Source organism: the organism of the source record quoted next, unplaced genomic scaffold, assembly GCF_019419815.1.
Source record: "Pyrus x bretschneideri cultivar Hongxiangsu unplaced genomic scaffold, Pyrus_bretschneideri_v1 Contig3, whole genome shotgun sequence".
NCBI lineage: Eukaryota > Viridiplantae > Streptophyta > Magnoliopsida > Rosales > Rosaceae > Pyrus > Pyrus x bretschneideri.
In genome coordinates, this window is record NW_025999612.1 from 12,040,447 (window position 1) to 12,058,915 (window position 18,469).

The 18,469-nt window shown below is 39.8% G+C and overlaps 5 protein-coding genes across 9 annotated transcripts; 3 read left to right on the forward strand and 2 right to left on the reverse strand.

The window, feature by feature from the left end:
* Positions 1 to 619: 619 nt before the first annotated feature.
* On the forward strand, positions 620 to 3,876 carry LOC103938416 (zinc finger BED domain-containing protein DAYSLEEPER). Of its 2 annotated transcripts, XM_009348420.2 has the most exons (5): positions 620 to 930; positions 1,036 to 1,115; positions 1,369 to 1,590; positions 1,783 to 2,642; positions 2,758 to 3,876. In XM_009348420.2, the coding sequence occupies exons 2-5, from the start codon at positions 1,076 to 1,078 to the stop codon at positions 3,673 to 3,675; spliced, it is 2,040 nt and encodes a 679-aa protein (XP_009346695.2). In that variant the 5' UTR covers positions 620 to 930; positions 1,036 to 1,075; the 3' UTR covers positions 3,676 to 3,876. The 2 variants fall into 2 exon arrangements, with proteins under 2 accessions (XP_009346695.2, XP_048445491.1); XM_048589534.1 differs by having other exon boundaries at positions 620 to 1,115.
* A 702-nt stretch (positions 3,877 to 4,578) lies between these two features.
* On the reverse strand, positions 4,579 to 8,610 carry LOC103938425 (translation initiation factor eIF-2B subunit delta). The gene is made up of 7 exons (XM_009348429.3): positions 8,006 to 8,610; positions 7,724 to 7,858; positions 6,955 to 7,313; positions 5,513 to 6,257; positions 5,303 to 5,399; positions 5,171 to 5,225; positions 4,579 to 5,016 (listed from the first exon to the last, which is right to left on the reverse strand). Exons 1-7 carry the CDS (start codon positions 8,478 to 8,480, stop codon positions 4,957 to 4,959), a joined length of 1,926 nt encoding a protein of 641 aa, XP_009346704.2. The 5' UTR covers positions 8,481 to 8,610; the 3' UTR covers positions 4,579 to 4,956.
* Positions 8,611 to 9,728: 1,118 nt separating this feature from the next.
* On the forward strand, positions 9,729 to 12,963 carry LOC103938434 (protein CHUP1, chloroplastic). Of its 4 annotated transcripts, none has more exons than XM_048589705.1 (3): positions 9,729 to 10,071; positions 10,434 to 11,082; positions 11,673 to 12,963. In XM_048589705.1, the coding sequence occupies exons 2-3, from the start codon at positions 11,074 to 11,076 to the stop codon at positions 12,585 to 12,587; spliced, it is 924 nt and encodes a 307-aa protein (XP_048445662.1). In that variant the 5' UTR covers positions 9,729 to 10,071; positions 10,434 to 11,073; the 3' UTR covers positions 12,588 to 12,963. The 4 variants fall into 4 exon arrangements, with proteins under 4 accessions (XP_048445662.1, XP_048445663.1, XP_048445664.1 ...); XM_048589706.1 differs by having other exon boundaries at positions 9,733 to 10,071; positions 11,676 to 12,963; XM_048589707.1 differs by having other exon boundaries at positions 9,734 to 10,071.
* Positions 12,964 to 13,998: 1,035 nt separating this feature from the next.
* LOC103938450 (oleosin G-like) lies at positions 13,999 to 15,178 on the forward strand. The gene has a single exon (XM_009348460.3). It carries the CDS (start codon positions 14,222 to 14,224, stop codon positions 14,864 to 14,866), a length of 645 nt encoding a protein of 214 aa, XP_009346735.2. The 5' UTR covers positions 13,999 to 14,221; the 3' UTR covers positions 14,867 to 15,178.
* A 2,274-nt stretch (positions 15,179 to 17,452) lies between these two features.
* LOC108866504 lies at positions 17,453 to 18,230 on the reverse strand. Its single transcript, XM_018645222.2, has one exon. The coding sequence runs from the start codon at positions 18,224 to 18,226 to the stop codon at positions 17,801 to 17,803; it is 426 nt and encodes a 141-aa protein (XP_018500738.2). The 5' UTR covers positions 18,227 to 18,230; the 3' UTR covers positions 17,453 to 17,800.
* Positions 18,231 to 18,469: the final 239 nt, after the last annotated feature.

The following is an 18,469-nucleotide window of genomic DNA, read 5'->3' on the forward strand; positions in this document are numbered from 1 at the left end:
AATTAAACTACAAGTCTTTACTCAAAAATAAAAAAAATAAAAAAATGAAGCACTTCAAGTACTTCTGGAGTCCAAAAACATTCTTTAAGGATAATGCTAGGGAGACTAAAATTTTAATCCAAATTTGCAAACCAAATGATATGTCACTAATAGGAAATAAACACGTCAATATACGCTTAAATAATAATCCAATCATCAACATCCATATTATTTGGTTTAAAAAATTTGTCTCCCTAACATTACTTTTTTTTTTTTTTTAAACTTTTTTAATCATTTTAAAAGTATTTCCAAACAAATTTTTAAGAATATGCAAATTACCCTATATAAACTGAAAAACTTAAGAGTAACCAAATATAAGTCTAACTTCGACCTCCCTCCTATTAAATTAGACTAGAACATCGTTCAAATAAATATAATAAAAAAACATTTAAATTCCTTTACAAAGAAATATAAAAAAAAGAGAAAAGTGAACGTTAAATTTGAAAATGGGCTGGTGGAGCCAGAAACGGAAGCCATGCATAAAAGCTTGGGCCTGGCCGCCCGGGCTCAACAATTCACTCACAACTTAGCCGCCAGCAGCCCACCGCAACCAAGCAGCCGAGCCCTCAACAGCCTCTCTCTCTCTCTCTCTCTCTCTCTCTCTCTCTCTCTCTCTCCCGAGTCTCTGAGCGAGTGAGCGTTTACTTTTGTAAGCCGTCGAAGATTTTGAGATTGTAGATCTACGACTCAGGCGTCGCTCGCGGCTCTGCAACTCCACAATCTTCGCTGTCTCTCTCTCCTCGCTCGGCTGCGATCCGGCTCACTCTTGGCGCCGATCCGCTTCCAACTTCCGTCTCCCTCCATTTTTTCCCCTCTCTCCTCAGTTCTTTCACTCTCATCATCTCTGTGATTCAAACTGCTGACTGACTCGCTCTCCTGACTCAGAGCTAGGTGAGTGAGTGAGTGAGTGAGTGACCGAGTCACTGAGTGAAGGACTGTTTGGGCAGCTGCCCTAATTCCAAAAGCCCTAAACCTTGTCGATTTTTTGAATTTCAGGTTTGCTGGGCAGCTGCAGACTGCAAAAGCAGCATATCAAATGGACTGGGCTGCAAACACCGGTTTCAAAACCTTCAAAGGTACTTTCCCAAATCGCCAATTTTCCATTTTTGTTGCTAAAATTCTCTCTTTCTGTATGTTGGATTGAGTTTCTGAGCTGAATTTCAAAAAGTTCAAATAAAATTCATATATTTTGTTGTCGGATTGCAATGCGATGGGCTCATGAGCTGATTGCTGAAAGTTTTTACTTGCTGGATGATGGAAGTTTACGTTTTTCTTTCCGCTTTCGATTCGAGATTAAAAGGGGTTTTGATTTGTTTCTTGGTGGATTAGATGTGGAACCCAAATCAATGATGGACATGGCGATGATTCCAATCGTTGATCCGGTGGATATCGGTTTGGGCTCCTCGGAACAGGGGAATTCTACTCCTTCAACCAAACCCAGAAAGAAGACTATGACGTCGGTTTATCTCAAGTTTTTCGAGACAGCTTCTGACGGAAAAAGTCGCCGGTGCAAGTTTTGTGGACAAAGCTATTCCATTGCAACTGCCACTGGTAATTTCTTTGTGCCCACAATGTAGTTGCTTCTGTTCTTGTTATTGTTTTTATCATTATTCATATCGATCTGCTGTTTTATGGTTATCTGATTTGTAAGAAGCTCAAGGTCTTCGGAATTATCGTTTGTGAATGGCTTATGCTTCGGTTGAGGTTTTGGTTGTTTTAATTCATTTTTCCTTCTTGTTGAAGGTAATCTGGGAAGGCACCTAAGTAATCGCCATCCCGGTTATGATAAGTCTGGCGATGTTGTCACCAGTCCTGCACCACAATCCGCCATTGTAGCCCGGAAACATCAACCGCAATCTCAATCAAAAGCATCCCAATTGGATTACAACCATATAAACTGGTTGCTTGTTAAATGGCTCGTCTTAGCTTCTTTGCCTCCGGCAACATTGGAAGAGAAGTGGGTGGCAAACTCGTACAAGTTTTTGAATCCATCCGTACAACTATGGTCAAGCGAGGAGTACAAAAGTACATTTTACGAAGTTTTCCAGAGTATGCAGGAAGTAGTAAGACTTTCACTCGAACATGTTTCTTCGAAGGTCTCTATCACACTTGAATTCTGGACTTCCTATGAGGAAATTAGTTACATGAGTGTCACATGCCATTGGATCGACGAGAGTTGGTCTTTCCAGAAGATGATGCTCGATATCTGTCACATACCTTACCCGTGTGGTGGTGCCGAGATTTATCACTCCCTGGTGAAGGTTCTTAGGTCGTACAATATTGAGAACAGAGTCCTGTCATGCACCTATGATAACAGTCAGAGTGCAATGCATGCCTACCTGGATGGTCAGAAAGTTGGGCCCTTCTGTTATATCCCCTGTTCTGCTCATATTTTGAACTTGATTATAAACGATGGATTGAGAACCACAAAGCCGGTGATCGCAAAGATCCGAGAGTTTGCAATGGGGCTAAACGCGTCCAAGGAGATGGCAGATGATTTTGCTGAATTCACAGCAGCTTACCAGGAACTTTGTTGGAAAATGCCGCTTGATACTTCAATGCGGTGGAGTGGAAATTATCAGATGCTAGATATTGTATGCAAGGTATGATATGAGGAAATTACCTGATCTTGGACAAAATCTTTGCTCTCTCTCTCTCTTTCTCTCTCTTCACTTTGATTGCGGATTTAAGTAACCGCGATGTGTATTTTTTATGCAGGCTTCGAAGTCCATGGATGCTGTTATCAGGAAGTATGAGACACTAGGCAGTAGGATGCTGCTGAGCTCTGTAGAGAAGAATGCAGTCAGTCATGTGCACCGATATCTCGAACCATTCTACAAAACCACAAACAACATGTGCACAGACAAGCTTCCCACTGTCGGGCTGGTTCTCTTCTTTATGGATCACATTTCCGAGACAATCGCTGCTTGCAGAGACTCTCACCTTTACCCAGAATCGTTAAAGAATGCCGCTAAAGAAATGGCTGAAAAGGTGAGAGGTTACAATAGCCAGGTCTGCAACATAATCATATACATGACAGCGATTCTTGATCCTCGAATCAAAGGAGAGCTATTTCCCGAAAGCCTCAACTCGGATAATTTTCTTGACGAAGCAAGAACTCATTTCATCAGAAACTACTCGACCACGCATTTCCCATCCATAGCTGGTGGATACAGTGCTCAAGAAATGGAAGAGGGATGCAATGTATCGTTTGCAGAGGAAATCGCACGAAAGAAACGAAGGGCAAACATGAGCAGCGCAACGGATGAGCTCACTCAATACCTGTCAGAGCCTCCAGCTCCACTAGCAACAGATGTTCTGGAGTGGTGGAAAGTCAATAGTATGCGTTATCCACGGCTTTCTCTGATGGCTCGGGATTTCTTAGCTGTGCAGGCAGTTGCAGTGGCGCCGGAAGAACTGTTTTGCGGCAAAGGTGACGAAATTTACAAGCAACGATTCTGTATGCCGCACGGCAGCACACAAACTCTCCTTTGTATAAGATCATGGCTTCAGAGTGGGATGAAAATGAAGTACAAATCAACTGAAATAGATTTTGAGCGGTTGATGGAATTGGCAACAAGTGCTGCTGCTGCTGATAATAGTGCTCATGGCTCTGAGAAGAAACCGAAACATTGATGGGAACACATGGCAACGTGTGATTGACTTGAAATGCCGTCAACTTGGCATGCCAAACCACTTAAAAAGGGGAAAATTGGCATCTTTAGGCATTTGAAATGCTTTGTTGCATGTTAGGCTAAAATTTCGTGTACAGTTTAAAACTATTGTAAATACTAATGTAATCTGATGATTTGAAAGAGAAAATTTGTTTTAATTCTACTTATTGGAACAATTTTGCCCTCTATTTTTCCCCCATTACTGGTACAAACTGCAATCAAAGTGATTCGGCCTGTAAACCAAAGGATACATATCCACTCCAAAACTCATTATCCGAAGCCCAAGGATCACGAAATTTAAACTACTGAAATTGAATCCGACGGTTCTCATTAACTCATTCTGCGGGCCTACTTTGCACAAATCAAGAGCTCCGGTTTCTTTCACACAAATCAAAGGTCCGGATTTCTTGGTCATGTGTTAGCACACAAAGCAATGGCCCATGGTGCAACAAGCACCAGTTCGACTTGGTGGGGGGTGGCGATTTAGTGGCAGTGGACGGCAAAGTTGCGAGTCAAGAGATAGATAAATAGACAAATCTCATTGTCAAGAGATAGATAAATAGACAAATCTCATTGCACTGTCCGGGAACGTTTGTAGTGACTGAGGGGTTCAAAGACCAAGAAGTGGGTTATTCTCCAAACAATAAGATCCAGAGAGTATCCAAATTCGTAAATCAATAGCATATCCAACAACTCTTTGAGGAAAAGTGTAAAGTGCTTTAGGTTAGAAAAACATAGGCAAAAGTGCTTCCCAGAAAAGTATTTCGAAACGAAGGCTAGTTTTGTTTCACATTACATTTGCAATATGGGCACCTTGGGAAAAAAAAAAACGCCATGGGAAGTAAATAACATATGCAATTAACAATACACAAGGAAATTTCCAATAATTAAATTATCCCAAGAAATTCAGGTTAATAAAAAACATATTCCAAAAACATTTATTCCGAAAATTTGGAGACAAATGAAGAACTACATGATACGAGAAACCAAAACCTCCACAACTGTCAGGAGAGGCTACAAAATGCACTCTTCACTGAGTTGTATTTACCAACAAAATTTTATACCCTCCTGTTACCATCATCTCTTTAACAATTGCTTACCATTAACGTTTCGCTTCGCAGGTTCTCCCAATCAAATGTTAAAAAAACCGAGTTTATTCGCTCACGCCTGCAAGACAATCCTGCCGCAGAACATGTGAATACTTTGTTCATCCACCGTCGTCAGTCTACTTCGGAGTTCCCTATCACCACAAGTGCTCTCTCCCATATTCGCGGACAATGACCGGCACGCTTGTGGGTGGAATCTACAGTAAAACCAAAAAAATCAACATGATGAAGACTAATTATGAAGAAAACTCTTTACGCATTCGTAACAAGAAAAGAAAGGAGAGATTACAAAGGAACAATGACTGAGTTTCTTGTTTCACGGTTTCAAGTAGGAGCATAAAAATGACTTACCATGCCGTAATCTGTGACGATCATAGATATATAATCTGATGGAGTAGCATCGTACCTGTTACACATCCAGCAGAATATTAAGAATCATTCCAACTAATGTTGTTTTGTATATCGAACCATATGAAAACTTACATTAAATTCAGAAGCTGTAGATTTTCCTTATTCGCCCAATTATCTAGATAGTTTACATCCGTTCTTCCAGGAACCTTCGCAATAGCATGTGGATCACCTGCAAGGATTACAAAAACGGTACTTAAATCACTTTCGGTGGGAAAAAAAAGGGGGTTATGCAAATAAAAGAAACAAAATCATCACACAAGCTCAGAGCCACATACAACATACCTAGTTCGTTAGAACAAATTGAATCAAGCTGTACCCTTTCATGAAATTTATAAGCTTCACAGCAGATCAAAACTGGAACACAAAACGCATGAGCAACCATGGCAACACATGCAGTTCCTACTCTCGAATATACAGTTCCATTGGCTAATACCGAGGCGGCACCCAAAAATACTCGTGTTACTTCATGCATGATATAAGACACGGCATTTAGATGAGTATATGTACAACTCAGGCCCTTCGCGACCAGCCTATGAAGTAATGCTTGGCCTTCAAGCTTTGGACGTGAGTCTACTACTACAACACGAAACTTTTTCCCGAGATCATGGGCATATAGCAGAATCATCTCAACAACACATGATGATCCATAAGTGAGAAGAACATCTCCATCCCTAACCTTTGTAGAAGCGTGCCTAACTATCACCTTATCAGCAAGTATTATCTTCTCATTTATAAAGCGGTCAATTTCTGAACAAAGTGTAGATTTTGCTTCAGACTCAGAAAGACTCAAGGGCAATTTAGCAATACGACTCTTAAGAAACCTAACTGCATTTCCCATGCTAATTGAAAGTGGTCTGCATTGAGTGAAAAATGAGACATAACTACTGACTTTTGCAGTTAAATCTCTGACAAGAACTTTCTCTGGTGGTGTGGAGTAGTCTCTAATGGCTTCTTGAAATGCTTGAAGCATTGCAATACAACGAGCATTACCACCCGATATTTCTCCAGCTAAATACTTCAGTCCAACCTGAAATGTCCATTATTACATCTATGTTATTAGCCACGCAGGTGATAATTTATAATGATACGTTCATCCACTCCTTTTATTTTTCACACTCAGATAAATTTTATCAATCTACAAGAGAAGACGAAAAATAAACAAAATATAGATATCCCTAGACACAAATGGGCAAAAGGTTGGCAACAGAACAACGTACTGATGAAATTAGCAATTTGAAACAAGATATGCATAAACCGCAGCTTGTGTGCTAAGGGTGAACTGTATACATACATTTTGCTTGCTTACACAGGAGAAAAAGTTCCAGAAAAAGTACATCTTGTTGCTACTAAATTACCAATCAAATGTTCACCACTAGAAAGAAAAGATCTTAACCCTCGATATGAGAGAAATACTGGAACTCCTTTAAAAAAAGTGTGTGCACAAAATGCCCTGAAAAAAGTGTGCGCAAAGGCAACATGCAAATGAAAAAAACATATAATGAAAGCTTTTGAGACACGCGTTATTTCTTAACAAAAATTCAACACCAAATTTATTCAAAGAGCGTGTGTGAGCTTACTTATGTCGACCTTATTTCAAAACAGTTTCATCTAATCACAAATTGAATATTCACGGTTTGAATTACTAATTTGCTTTTTTGCAATAAAAGCCTGACCACATAACCACAAACGATGAACCAACATAACTAGTTTCCTAAAACAAATACCTTATAAATGGCAGGATGCATTGGATCAAGTTGGAAAATTTTTGATTCAAGATCAGGAAGCTGAGTTCCACGCTCATACTGAGGCAAATGCCGGAACAATTCAACTCTGTTTTTAGCTTCGATTTGATTGACCACTGCACGCCTTTTTGCCTTCTCCACTCGGCTTTTATCATCAAACTGCATACGTGGAGGAGGAACATCTTTCTTCCTTTCCTTATCTGGTGGTCGATCACCCCCTTTTTTATCAGAAGCAGCCACCGAAGCTGCAACTTGAGGAGTATCCTTCTTTTGCTTTGTAGACTTAGCAGTCTTACCAGGAGTGCCACCCCCGATTACAGCAGCAGGTTTTTTCCCCTCACCTATATATTTACAAGGTCGGGGAACCATAAGAACAGTTAATATATCGATAATATTAAGGGGAGCTCCAAATACACAAAGAATCCAAAGCAAAAGAAAAAGATGAGCATTTCGTACTAAATACATTATTAGAATCGATTTAACTTAATTTTCGTTACACTGTAAAACTTATAAATGATGTTTACATGTCTGTATGCAATTAACAATAAATTCAGCCGCTCCTTTGGGAGATCGCAATTGAAATTGAGCAATCATTAACACGTCAAACTGAGTTCGAGCGACAATACAAATTATGGCATATCTAAATTCACAAAAATGCTTTGAAAGTGACTCGATTTTTCGACACACATTTATCGTGCAATAGCAGCTACACTGCAAAATACTGCGGGATTAAAAAGGATCACTTTCAAACCTTTAGCAGCGGCTTTTGCAGCGCGTTGAGCCTCTTGCAAGGCACGTCTTTCGGCTTTTGTGGTCTTGGGTTTCAAAGGTTCTGCATTTGCCGGAAGTTCTTTCTGCGATTCCGCAACTGCCTCTCCACTCTTTTCTGCAAGGAATTGCAAGCCTTAACTAATTAGCAAACAAACCAAAACATCACCAAATAATTACACAAAGCACTCATACAAATATCCAAAATTTCAATTTGGCCCAATGCAATAACTTGAAATTCAATTTGTCAATGCAATTAAATTACCAGGAACTTCAACAGGCGTCTTCGATGCGGCGGATTCGAATCCTCCGCCGGGCAAGCTCGAAGCCATCTTTCCGGAGCCACTCCGCTGACACCAAAGGGCCGAGGACTCATCGGAGAATTCGAGTCCATCCCCAACGCGGCTCGAAGGCGAGGCTGACACCGGCGAGGTCCCTAACAACGACTCCGACGGATTATAGCTGCCCACTGGCACGTCGACGGATTCCTTGCGCCGCAACGCCGAATCCGGCACCGGCACGGCAGCCGTACGGATCGCGACGGTGTCGGAAAGATGACGCGACGGGGGGATCATGACGGGATAGAGGGAGTTGCTGGCCGGAGATTCGGATAGAGAAGGGGCTGGGATTACCGGGCCGGACTGGGTCCGACCGGGTGGGGCTTCGGCGTTGGGGGTGAAGAACCCGACTTGGCGGACCTTGGGGTCGATCACGGTGCGGGAGACGCGACGCGCGTCCATTGAGCCGCGTGAGAGTCAGTCACTAGGGTACGGATTTTGGCGGTGGAGGGAGGAGTTGTCTGTTAACTTGCTACTGGTGAAGGCGAAGGAGGATTGGACGCCGTGGAGGTTTTTTAAACGGGAGATACGGTGTCGTATTGGTCAAGTTTTAAAGCCTTGGGCTTTCTGCCGACTGAGTTCCTAAATTATTACTCGTGCAAAAATTCGGTCCGTAAATTATTTTTTGAACCTAGTTTTTATTGTGGTGATAAGTAATAGACTAAATCAACAGTTTATCCTAAAATAAAAGAGAATGCTATTCCTAATTTCCTTGAGAATAATTTTTTTTGGTCTTTTAACTTCTTTTTTTTTAATACAAGTAATACATTATTCTAATTTATATTAGTGGTGGGTGGAAAGTGAAAAGTTAAAACTTTAAACTTTAAAATTGAGTTGAAAATAAAACGTTAATTTTTTTTGTGATTCCTGCGGTGAGATTTTGCTTTCAAAACGAGATACAATTATTTAATAGTTAACATCCAACTTTATGATTATATGCAAAAATCTTGACCAAATAGGATAAATGCATTTTTAGGTATATCTACAATGTGGTGCCCTTTAATTATTTATTTGTGGACCACCAAAGCTAATGATCCTTTTTTAGTCCCTCATCACTTCCCGATCCATCGAAGAGTAGCAAAATATCCTACTTGTCTTCTACTATTTTTGATCCGATCTGACCTAATCTTCTGCTACCTGCTAAACACCATGGGACCAACAAATTAATTGGTGTAAAGATGGAGAGTTGATTGGTGTTGACATAAGGGAAGAACTTGTGTTGAAACTCGACGAGTTGTGATGGTATTCTAACTCGATAACAGAGTTAAAATGCATGAGTCAACAATGGTTACTTGAGTTAGTAAGGATGGTTATCTTGGCTAGATCAAAGTTTAGATTCGAGTTCCGCTGCCGGCAATTCCTCTTGATGGGCAATCTATAAAAACCAAAAAATGGGCAAAGACCCCCTATATAAGTCCTCAAAGAATCTTATAGTATGTCACGACCCTTAGATGGGATAGTCTCCCCTTACCCTGGCTAGAGATGGGATAGTCTCCCCTTACCCTAGCCAGAGATGGGATACCTCCCCTCCTAAACTTTTTAGTGAATAGAAAAAGTTAAAATACATGACAATAAAACAATTCATGATTGACTATATATGCTAGAGTAACGTCTCAGTGTAGACAAGATTCTCTCGTTAAGATGTACGAATACCAGTCTTCTTCACATTCTTTCTATTTGTCCCCATCTCGACCAAGAAAAAAGGAAGAAAAAATCTCAAGTAATGACAATATATTCTTCCAAAGTGCATTCAAACCCATTGTCTGGGATAAGATGAACCACTTCATGCTATAATCTTCACATATTTTGACGGTGAAATTATACAAAGAATTGCTGAGTTTCTGAGGACATGCCCAAGTTAGGTTATGAGATTTTGCCTACATGATGATCCAGGTGAGCTTTCTGGCTGCAGCAACGGTTGCAGCATTTGCAGTCTCTCACAAAAACTGCAACTCCACCAGGAAGCAATTGTGCACTGCCATCGATCCTCCAGGTACTATAAAAAGAGAAATTTGCAGTTTCACATTGTTTGAACTTCTATACTGTTCTAGTAGTTTATCGGAAATACACTGAAAAGAACGACGGTACTTACGCAAGAGTCGTGATCTAAAAGCGACCTTTAGCTTGGACTTTTAGATTAGACATTGAACACTAGCCAGTCGTGACCAAGTAAATGGTCATTTTTGGCCCACCAAGCGAAAGTAGTGGGTAATTACTTGGTCACGACTGGCTACAGCTAATGTTTTTGATGTAGGAAGTCTCAAAATTAGGACATTCCGCCGCATGGATTTCTCAAGAAGCGAAGTCATAGTCACGTAAATTTTTAGTGATTGGTGTTGGTTTCTTGTACTGCAGAGAAAGATGATTCAAACTTCCACCAGCAGGAGAGAGAAGGAGAGATGGAAGATGAGGAGGCGGCTGAAATTATTACCAGACGTGAACAATTGAAGAGTCACAAGAGTGTGAAAGATATAGAGCTGTTGCATAATCTAGTGAGAGAATTGCAGCAGAGGAATCTGCGAATTGAAAGAAAATTGATGGAATTATGTGTTCTAAAAGAAGAGCAATCATACGTGACTCAGTTGCAAAGGAATCTAGATGAAAAGGCGGTGGAGCTTGACATGCTCAACGCCACCATTGCTTCTTTGCAGGCTGAGAGGAAGGTTCTTATGGAAGATGTGAAGCAGTGTGGTTTGGTGAAGAAGCAGCTAGACGCGGCGAAGAAAATGATAGCTGAAATGCAAAGGAGGATGGAATATTCTGGCAAGAATGACGTGAAGGGGAGGTTGTTGGTGGTGGGAGAACAAGTTTCTAGGTTTCCCAAGGATGAAATGTGTATTAGAGATGAACTAGTTGAGAAGAAGCTAAAAGGTGTGAAAAATGTTGAGTTGGAAGTATTGAAGATGAAGAGAGGAACAAAGAGCTTGAGCTAGAAAAGAGGGAATTGGCAGTCAAATTGGTTTGTGCACAAACCAGAATCACTACTTTGTCTAGCATGAATGAGGTACATATAATTCTTTACTTATTTAGTTTACTGCTCGTCTGATAGTTGTTAACGTTAGTGAGAACACTAAAGTAATCAAATTACAAAAGAAGAAAAAAACCCGACCACCATAACTATTGCGTTAAGGGTTTTCCTTCTTTCTTCAAAATGATAATGTATTTTTAAGATTTTGTAGGTGACTACTTTTGTAGAAAGCATTAATGCTTATAATCGTTTTTGCTAGTATTTTCATTGGAAAAATGTTGAAACTTCTGATTGAATTTCAAAATAAATAATTGTCAAAACCATAACAGTTGCACGTGGATTTTTTTTTTCTTCTGAATGATGGTCCACCTTTAGGTTCAGTTTGGGACTACTTATGTAGGAATAATTTATGCTCATGAGCATTTTACTAGAGTGCTTCTCTCTAAGTGCTTCTTCAAAAATAGAGCTTTTACCATTCATAATTACTTTTAAGTTTTTCCGTCAATGTTGTTAAAAGCGCATTTAGTTCTTAAAAAAGACGTTTTAACTTTTCCATCTAGTGTTTCATGTAATTTCAAAAATTAATCCAATTATCAATGAGACAAAGAGTTGCTCTGTTTTTGTTGCAGAGTGAAACCATTGCCAAGGCTGAAGAAGAAGTAAGCAAGTTGAAACACACCAATGAGGACCTCTCGAGACAAGTCGAAAAACTGCAGAAAAACAGATTTGACATGGTGGAACAACTTGTGTACCAGCGGTGGCTCTACGCTTGCTTGCGATTCGAAACCCTAATCCACAGCAGCCCATCACCGGACACTTCAAAACATGATCTCAGCCCTTCATCTCACACTTCATCTGCTAGTTTGAGCGATGAAATAACCGAGGCAACCACCATTGGCAGCTCTTCAAGCAGCCAAAGTAATAAGATTAAGAAGTCTGGTTTCATGCAGAATATTAAGACGTGGGGAGGAAGAAGAAGAAGAAGAAGAAGCAAGGAGGAGGAGGAGGAGGACATGGATTATTCAAATGCCCTTCCAAGCAAGAGAGACCTTGTTCGGAGGTTTTCGACGTCGATGGTTCCGGTGAAGGCTTCCATGTTAAGAAACGGAGGTGAGAGCAGCACAACCAGCTCTTCTTCTCCATCCTCCAGGGCTCCAAGTTTATCTAGGGTTAGAAGGGTGTCGTTCAGCGATTCAGTCAAATCAACGTCTCGTGATTATTCAACTCCAAAGTCAGCTGATCGGACGTCTGGAACAATTGCGATGGATTCAACCCAAAATTACAACAATGTTCATGAATTGGAGGGAGAAATGCATGAACTCGAAGCATCACCAGAAGTGACAATTTCTGCAAGTCCTGAATTCATGAAAAGTGACAGCAATATTGCTTATCAAGTAAACAACAGTACTGAAATTTCAGACACCGATGCTTTGCGTTGTGTGGTTGTTGCTGAGGAGAAAGAGGTGGACAGCAGTATTGTAGGTTTTGTTGCTGCATTATTTTTCTTCCTCTTTATATTAGTTGTGACTCGCATGTTATAATTTAGTCAGCTGGGGAAGCCTAGGGTTAGCCGAGGGTAGGGTAACATGTGAGGATTTGGATAGAACGCGTATGTTGCGGTAATGGATTCGATAAATGAGGACTTTGTAGTGGGATACTGAGTGAGGATTAAGATAGATTTAAACTTCAATATTTGATTTCCGTAAAAAATGAGGAGCGCTCCAATGAGGAAAGTATATTAACAAGATTGCCATTTGCCACTATTGTTGTTTATATTTTTTGTAGCAGAGTTACGGTAATGATTCATCACCACCCTAAAATATCACTTTCCCTTTTGTTTTGTAATTGAATCAATTCTCTGTCTAAACTTTCATTTCATGTCTCATGTTAGCTTACCTTGGCTAGTTCTTTTGTTTATGCGACGTTCATTCTCCATTTTTCCTACCCTAGAACTTCTCAATTTTCAACTTTTTGTACCTACTTTTTTTTTCTCACTTTTGTACCTAAACATTGATTGTTTTACTCCTTTCATACATTGTTTAGTCTATCAGTTAGGTCATTTGTTAACTGATAACGTGCTATGGTTTTGGCCCATCAAAAAGTTTGTTGTATTGCCCAAAGTTTATTCTGTCTCAATTTCGAGGACAGGCTACATCATCTATTAATAAAAGACATAACAGATAGACTATGGATATATATATATAAGGATGGTGTTATTCACACACCATTTTTTACTGAGATATACTAAGAGAATCTTCAAAGTGGGACTCTATCCTACCTCACAGTTTAACGTTAATTCTCGTGCCAACACTATAAAACATTGAACAAAAATATGAGGTGGCAGAGAGTCTCACTTTTGAAAGAGTCTCCTTAGCATTTGTGTTTTTTGACCTCCCACTCACCCCATCTTAATTTATGTCATTTAATCTTTTTTAATTCATTAGATCTTACGACCAAAATTTGAGAAAAGTATGTGGAAAGTAAAAAAAAAAGTGCGTGGATAGCATCATCAATATATATATATATATATATATTTGGATATGTAAAATAAATAAAAAATTAATATGAAAAATTGAAAATTTGTGAAATTTCATGATAGGAAGATGAGAACTACTACTAAATAGATAATAAAAGGGTTAAGCATCTCGAACAACTTTCTAAATCAAATTTATAAATCATATAATATGTCACTAACATGAAATAAACACATTAATTAACACTTATATAATGTTTCAATCATCAACATCATATAATTTACAAAATTTAATCTAAAAAGTTAATCCCTCTGACATTATCTTTTTCATATGAACACGCATGTCCTAACAAGGGACGTTTTGACAATTAAGCTTTATTGTTGGCATGCAATTGAGTAGAGATTTACAGTAATAATTCAGTTCACCAGATGCCATCTGGCCTTCTAATATTCACCAAAAAGATTTGGATCAACTAGATTTCATCAGCCATCCAACTGTCGCAAATCTATATGATTACACAGATGGGAGAGAGAGAGAGAGAGTGAAATTAGTATGATTAAAATTACAGTTTACCTTCACCACACAGAATCCTCCACGGATTGCTATGAGTTTTATAACCATAGAAAAGGTCAAGTAATCTCCCACACCACAATCATCTACTGCTCACAAAAACTTGTTCCACCCTCCACGTGTTCCCATGCATGTCTCCATGCTCAAATCTTCCCCACACCTGTCCCTCTCCACCCCCTCTTAACATCTCCCGCATCTCTGTCTCACTCCACGTCCCCCTCCCCCTCCCCTCTCTCTCTCTCTCTCTCTCTCTCAACGCATCCATGGCCGACCGTCACCAAAACCCAGCACAAACCCAGCAGCAGCAAAGAGCTCCGAGACACAGCAACCATAACACCCCGACAAATGCCTCCACATTCCTACGTAAACTCCAAGGCAGTGCACCAAACTCTGCCCAGCTCGTCGGCTTCCTCACCCTCCTCGTCTCCGGCGCCATTCTCCTCCTCCTCACCGGCCTCACCGTCACCGCCACCGTCCTCGGCGTAATCTTCTTCACCCCTCTCATCATCGTCTCCAGTCCCATATGGGTCCCCCTCGGCATCGTCCTCGTCCTCACTGCTGGCTTCTTCGTGTCCATGTGCGGGTTCGGAGCCGCGGCCGTGGCCGGTTTGTCTTGGATGTACAGGTACTTCAAGGGGATGCACCCGCCCGGTTCGGACCGGGTCGACTACGCAAGGAGCCGGATTTACGATACTGCGAGCCACGTCAAGGATTATGCTAGAGAGTATGGCGGATATTTACACAGTAAGGTCAAGGATGCAGCTCCCGGTGCTTAAACCTACGATCAAGAGCTATAGGATTTGTTTTCTTTCTTCACCGGTCCGGTTTATTGTTGAATGTTGAACCTGCAGATATGATGGACCCTTTTTTTCTCTCCTTTATTACGTTTTTTTTTTTTTTTTTTTGGTCAATCTTTTATTACGTTTCATGTCTCTGATATTTGGTTTGTTTCTTTTTAATTTTTAGTTTAATTTTTTTTTTCTTTTTGGGGTCAGATTTAAAGGCTTTATTTAGTGCATGGTTTGGGCTTTTGCTCTTTATATATGTTGTTATGGTTTTGGTAAGTGGAAGGAATCTACTTTTGTGCATGGACCCAAAAAATGTTTGACCTTTCTTACCTTTTTTTCCTTTGGTTAAATGGAATTCATGAATTATTCTACTTGAATTGGAAAAATGGAGCAATAATATAGTTTTGCTAATACGACTACAATCCATCGATGGTTGGTACTTACTAGACATGCCCTTAACATTAATTGATTGTAAAATAAAACAACAACGCGCATGTTTGAAAATATTTTTAAAATGACTAAAAATAGAGAAAATGTTTTTGGTGCAAAACACTTGAAGTGGAAGAACTACCTAGTTATGTGCTTTTTTCTCAAAAAGCACTTCAAGTGCCTTTTTAAGCATTTTTATTAAAATTTGATTTAAAAACTTCAAAAGCGTTTTTAATTATTTTTCAAACGTAGCATTGGCATTGAAGTCATACTTAGAAAAGTCATCAAAGAAATTTTTCATAATTATTATTGAGGACTTATTTTTTCTTCAACTAAGCTATAGATTAGTTCTAAGTTAATTTCTTATTGGACCCAAAACTTACTCTGAGTTGACCTGACCTACGAATCAAACCCAAGGATTTGGTCATTCATTGATGGATACTTCCTTGCTTCCTATCTTTTCTCATCAAATACCAAAAATGAAAGTCAAAGAGAAAACCAATTAGCAGCATGTCGCGGGTGGTACGAAGCATTCTATTTGAACAATCTTAGAACTTGATTTTTTTATTCTCTACTACAAATAATGTGCGTGTAATTCAACATTCAACGAAAACATTGTTTTCTTTGCAGATGGCGGTAGACCAAAGGCATATTTTACATAAATAATTGAAGAATATTCATCATTTTTGAAAGTTTTCATCAAATTATCGAGGTTCACTTCAAATTATAAGATTGTAAGAATCATGTATGTGACTCTGATTTATATACAACCTTTGGGTAACTGATGGAGCCAGTCTTTTGTGCGTGTGTGTGTGTGTTTCCGAGTACTTTGTTAGGCTAAGACTTAGGTAATAGGTCATTTGTGCACGTCTCTCTCTTCGTTTGACATTTAACGTGAAAAGAGATATCACGCGGGGAAGAAATAGGAATGTAATGTGCCACATGCGAATTGTGAAGAGAAATGGGAGAGAATTGGTCATGTAACTTTGCATGCACGCGAAAAAGGAGAGAGGAGTATGCACAAAAAGGTTAAGGATATAGGCTCTCAATGAGAGAGGAGTATGCACAAAAAAGGTTAAGGGTATAGGCTCTCAATTTGTAGGTAACTTTGGTATCTATGGATTTATTTGTTCTTTCAAAGGGTGGGATTTGCATATGTTGTTTGTGTTTAGGTTTTGGTAAAGGATTCTTGAATGGTTGTAACGCTCACTACCCGATTTATTATTATTAGATGAGTTTAAACTTATGAAATTTGTGTATATCTATTATACATATCTCGAAATTTAAACTCATCTAATGTTAATAATAGGATGATGAACATCACCATTACTTAAGGACAATGAGCAAAAATATTCCAAATATGTTCCCCTTGACATCACATTACAGATGACCTTTTGAACTCTTCTAATGAATGATTATTTGTTGAATAAAATAGTGTAGAATTAGTGTGCACAATTAATTGAAAAAATAAATAAAGAAAATGTGACATCAGTAATTCCTACTTCCCATCATCTCTAAGAAGATAATATATTCTGAGATAGATTGAGATGCTACCCGTACACTACTAGTGGATCAAATCGAGGCCTAGCTCGAATGTTAGTGCTTCATAGTGGATCACAATTTATTCCAAGTGCAGTTTTTGACGATAATGTGTTACAGTGTTAGTAATTTGTTGGCTTAGAGTTTAGACCACACATTCATTTAGTAATAAAGCGAATAAAGCAGGCAGGTTGGCTAGTGGTCTATAGTTGACTGCGCTGTGCATCCGAATTCGAATTTCTCTACTTACAAATTAGTTTCAAATAGATAATAAACGAATGAAAAATAAAGTACATCGAAATAATAATTTGAAAAGATGGCAATCTCGATCATATGTTTAGGGAAAAAACTTAAGTTACACTACCCGACCAACTAATTAGTCCTAGTTTCAATCAAATTAATGATGTCGCATCATTATTCTTTGTCATATAAACTTTTAGTGAAAAACATATCGATAGTTTTGAAAACAAGATCGTTGATGCATATTGATATCGATAATATAGCCAATATATCGGCAATCAATAACATGTTGATATATTTGTAACACTGAATGAGTGAGCCAGCCAACTACTCAAGGTTGTGAATGATATAGATGTTCAACATAGATAAAATCTAAAACCCACGAGTCCATTTTTTTCCACTAAATTTAAAAATCATCCACAAATTAAAGGGGTTGCAAAATCCAAATGCGTTCCATATGTACACACGTCCCCGCCCTATTACACTGGAGAAGTTCAACTACCTACTTCCGACGCCAACGACGAGGACGTCAACTGTGGCCCCTAAAACTCATACATGCGCCCACCATACCAATAAGAACTCACATGCGTGATACGTCACGACACAACAGTTGCAATACCACGAAAACGAAGCGAAAAAAAAAAAACAGAGACAAATTAACGCTGGAAAACATGTCGTCTTCTCCGACGAAACACTTGAAATTTAACGGCGCCGTCAGTTTGTCTTACCCCTCTCGAGGTACCCCGGCATCGGACTTGCACGTGGGGACCTTATGGGAGCTCCGTTAAGTTTCTTCCCGTCAATATCGTAATAAATTACGCCCGAGAAAGCCAACGGCTCGCACTTATCCCCCATCAGGATCGACCTCTGCCATACCCCACCGTCCCCCCACTCCTCCTCCTCCTCCGCGTGGAGGCGGCCCCTACTGTCCGATTCCTCGCCGATCTTTTTCCGGTGCAGGAACGTGATGGCCTTGTTGCTTATGGTCGACATTAGCTGCTTCGGCTTCCTCATCATCGGTGACTTATTCGGCGCGACTTTTGACTGGTGGTTGTTTTTTATCATGTTGGAGTTGGCGGCCTTCAGTTTTCCCGAGAGGCGGCGGGCGATGGCGAGGAATGCCGAGACGGAGGCCACCATACGGGCTTTGGACTTCAAGCGCATCGAGGAGTCCGAGTCAGAATATTCGCTTGTATGCAGATGACGAGCCATATTAGAGATTTTTAGCGTATCCGAAATACTGCCGGAAGGAAAAGTTGGCGGGGAGAAGGTGTTTGGGGGTACGGGGAGTTTTGGTGGTGGGTGCAATTTGAGAGAGGTGTTATGTGTGGTGGTGGGTATAAATAGGGTGAAGAATGAGTTTAGGTGACCGGTTATTGCCGG

Excerpts from the sequence above, each read along its gene's own strand:
- LOC103938416 (XM_048589534.1), top strand. The coding sequence starts at position 1,076 with ATGGACTGGGCTGCAAACACCGGTTTCAAAACCTTCAAAG. Across the intron at positions 1,116-1,368 it reads CGGTTTCAAAACCTTCAAAG|ATGTGGAACCCAAATCAATG; the intron begins GTACTTTCCCAA and ends TTGGTGGATTAG. Across the intron at positions 2,643-2,757 it reads TGCTAGATATTGTATGCAAG|GCTTCGAAGTCCATGGATGC; the intron begins GTATGATATGAG and ends TTTTTTATGCAG.
- LOC108866504 (XM_018645222.2), bottom strand. The coding sequence starts at position 18,226 with ATGGTGGCCTCCGTCTCGGCATTCCTCGCCATCGCCCGCCGCCTCTCG.
- LOC103938450 (XM_009348460.3), top strand. The coding sequence starts at position 14,222 with ATGTCTCCATGCTCAAATCTTCCCCACACCTGTCCCTCTCCACCCCCT.
- LOC103938425 (XM_009348429.3), bottom strand. The coding sequence starts at position 8,480 with ATGGACGCGCGTCGCGTCTCCCGCACCGTGATCGACCCCAAGGTCCGC. Across the intron at positions 7,859-8,005 it reads GACGCCTGTTGAAGTTCCTG|AAAAGAGTGGAGAGGCAGTT; the intron begins GTAATTTAATTG and ends AATTCCTTGCAG. Across the intron at positions 5,226-5,302 it reads CTACAGCTTCTGAATTTAAT|GTACGATGCTACTCCATCAG; the intron begins GTAAGTTTTCAT and ends GATGTGTAACAG.